Source organism: Antrostomus carolinensis, unplaced genomic scaffold (genome assembly GCF_000700745.2).
Source record: "Antrostomus carolinensis isolate BGI_N321 unplaced genomic scaffold, ASM70074v2 scaffold12881, whole genome shotgun sequence".
In the NCBI taxonomy this organism is placed as follows: domain Eukaryota; kingdom Metazoa; phylum Chordata; class Aves; order Caprimulgiformes; family Caprimulgidae; genus Antrostomus; species Antrostomus carolinensis.
In genome coordinates, this window is record NW_010294892.1 from 18,030 (window position 1) to 20,724 (window position 2,695).

Below are 2,695 nucleotides of genomic sequence, written 5' to 3' on the forward strand. Positions count from 1 at the left end.
CTTTCCCTATGATATGGAGAATATGGTTAGGTAAGAATATACCTAATCATGCTGTACTCTCTAGTAGTCTAATCCTAAACCCAAATTCAGTTTCTCCAATGGGTTTTGGGTGAGTACTGCAATATTTCCCAGACAGAGTTACGTGATTTTTTTCATTTGTGAAATATTCAATTTGGTGATAACAGTGTGTTTAACAAACTCCTTTTGAAAGGAAATTTATAACACAAAACAACCCTTAAGAAAAGAGTGAATATTTTGGTTTGCTTGCTTTTCTAGTTAGATGTTTGACTTTTCAACTAAAAAAAAATAAAAAATAAAAAAAAATAAAAATTACTCTAATAAAATTTAAGTTATTTAAACTGAAAAGGGAGGTTTTGTAGCAGGTTGAATTAAATATTAATTTCAACAAAACTATTTACTCCTTTTCAACAGTTTGCTTAACTATTTTTTGGGAGCTTACTCCAAATGATTTATGTTATTTGGTGTAAGAACTTGAACTACTAAAGAAACAAAAACCAAAAATCAGTTACTTCTGTAAGTTCACAAGTACTTATGTATGTCTTGTCCTTAAGTGGGAAAGAAGTATGACAAGAACTTATTCATTTTTTCCCCACAATGTACACATGAATGTCAGCAAGTACAAATTGTCTTCAAATGACTGCACGGTCCCCTATAAGTGACTACATGTAAAAGAAAATCATTGCATGTGTGGTAGTGGCAATGGACAATAAAATTATACAAAAACCTGGCTAATTATGTTCTCACTGTTTTATTATTCATTAAGGAAAATGTATTATCTATGTAACATTTATACCTAGAAGGAAAAAGAAATACCTGAAAATTGTGGAGGACACGCGCATTCATAAGAATCTCCAGAAAGTTCTAACTTCTCAGTGCAGGAGGCATTGTTGTGGCAAGGTTTAGTGGAGCACATATCAAACTTCTGGCAGAATCTTCCAGAATATTGTGAGAAGCAATGGCAATTATATGCTTTTTCCCAAACATGGCTTAGACATTTTCCATGCCCAGAGCATAATGGTGCATTTGGAGATTGTTGGCAAAACTGTTGCTTCACAGTTACATTCAGACGAAGGCCCATGTTGCACAATAGCGGGCCTTTCTTATGAAGCTCTGCAAAGTAATGAGTTCCTACTCCAAGCCAGTTAGGGTCAACTTGGTGCAATCCTCTTATCTGGCAAGAGAAAATCAACTGCTTTTGAAGAAAACCAGCTTTGGGGCAGTTAATGAATTCTTCCTTGGAGACATTTACCAAATTCATTCCATAGGACTGAAAGGATGGCTCAGAGGAGATGAAGAGACTGTCACCTAACTGAAGCTGTAAGGGGCATATCTGAGGGATACTGATGTTTTGTTCTGAGATTTCCCCAGTAATACTTTTATTCATATTCCAACATTCGGTGTAAAAGTCGGAGCATATGTTTTCCCTTGGTGTCCATTTTATTACAGTAGGTTTTGGTTCCACTCGCCATTCAGCAGTCATTTGCCTCTCACATGTTACCTGTCCATTTACAATGCATAACTGAAGAAAGCACACTAACATGCAAAATGCCAATTTTGTAGTCATTTTTTTCACCTGGCAAATGGGAGTAGTCTTTCACACTTGCTTCATTACTGAGGATACCTTCAGAACACTTTTTCCTTAAGGTTTGTCTGTTTTTTCCATGGCAGCCTAAGAATTCAGAGGAAAAATATTTCTATTTTCACACCAAATATACAGTTGAACATCAAAGCCTCTTTGCAAAACCAGAACATATACAACAAAGCAAGGTCTACATCTAATTACACTGATGTGAAATGAATGAGTCCAATTAATTTATCAGAACTATACCACTGTAACTGAAGTCAGATTTTTCATGTTTCTGAACAAATCCTGCTAAAGATTTGATTTTCATTCAATACATTTCATTGTACTTGTGTATGGAAGAGAAAAAGCTTAAAAATATGCTTTCCATATTCCCTCCCTCTGTTGACAGAAACTAATAATAACCAAGTTAAGATAGGACATCTGTGGCAAAACTAAATAAACCAGAACATTTAAGCTCTAGTCATGAGCTTTAACCATAGGTGTTTTCCTGCTAATGATTTATCATTAATTTATGATAAAGGTAGATATTGTGAAGATGTAGGCATGTGAATTATGGCTTCAATGAAGAAAACATACAAGCACATCCTCAACTCTTTTATGGTCACATACATTCAGCAAGACACTTAAATAAATCCTGAGTTTTCAAAGTATATTATCTGAAAACTGAAGGTCCTTAATCATATGCTTGACATTTTTGGTGTACCACAGTCAAAGGCAGCAGGCTACAGAGTCCTCCAGGACTTTTAAGTTAGAAAATCCTTTTTTGGCCCTTCAATATATCCGACTATTTTTATTGCATGGAGATGAGTGATCACAGAACAAAAAGAAAACCAAAATAAGATTATGAAGCTTATTCTTGGAATTATAGTAAAAAGTATAAAAACACAATATGATGTTTAATACCTTAGAAATCATCAATAGCTTTGAGTTATAACAGTTTAATTTGTCTTAAATATAATGTTTTTTCCCCCCTTTAGTTCTATAGTGTTGTTTTTTTGTTTTTATTTTTCTCAGTATATTGCTCTTACAAATTAGGAGGGTGGCCTCTAAAATGACATGTACAAATGAGAAGATTATAGTAAAGAATGA

At 34.0% G+C, this 2,695-nt stretch overlaps 1 protein-coding gene across 1 annotated transcript in view; it reads right to left on the reverse strand.

Annotated features, from left to right (window-relative positions):
- Window positions 1-1,501, reverse strand: part of LOC104532556 (protein eyes shut homolog) — a gene marked incomplete at its 3' end in the record, with an annotated part of 2,955 nt that extends 1,454 nt beyond the window's left edge. Inside the window, exon 1 of the mRNA XM_010177794.1 lies at window positions 835-1,501. Within this exon, the coding sequence (XP_010176096.1) occupies window positions 835-1,501 (667 nt within the window). The remainder of the gene's footprint in view (window positions 1-834) is intronic.
- Window positions 1,502-2,695: the final 1,194 nt, after the last annotated feature.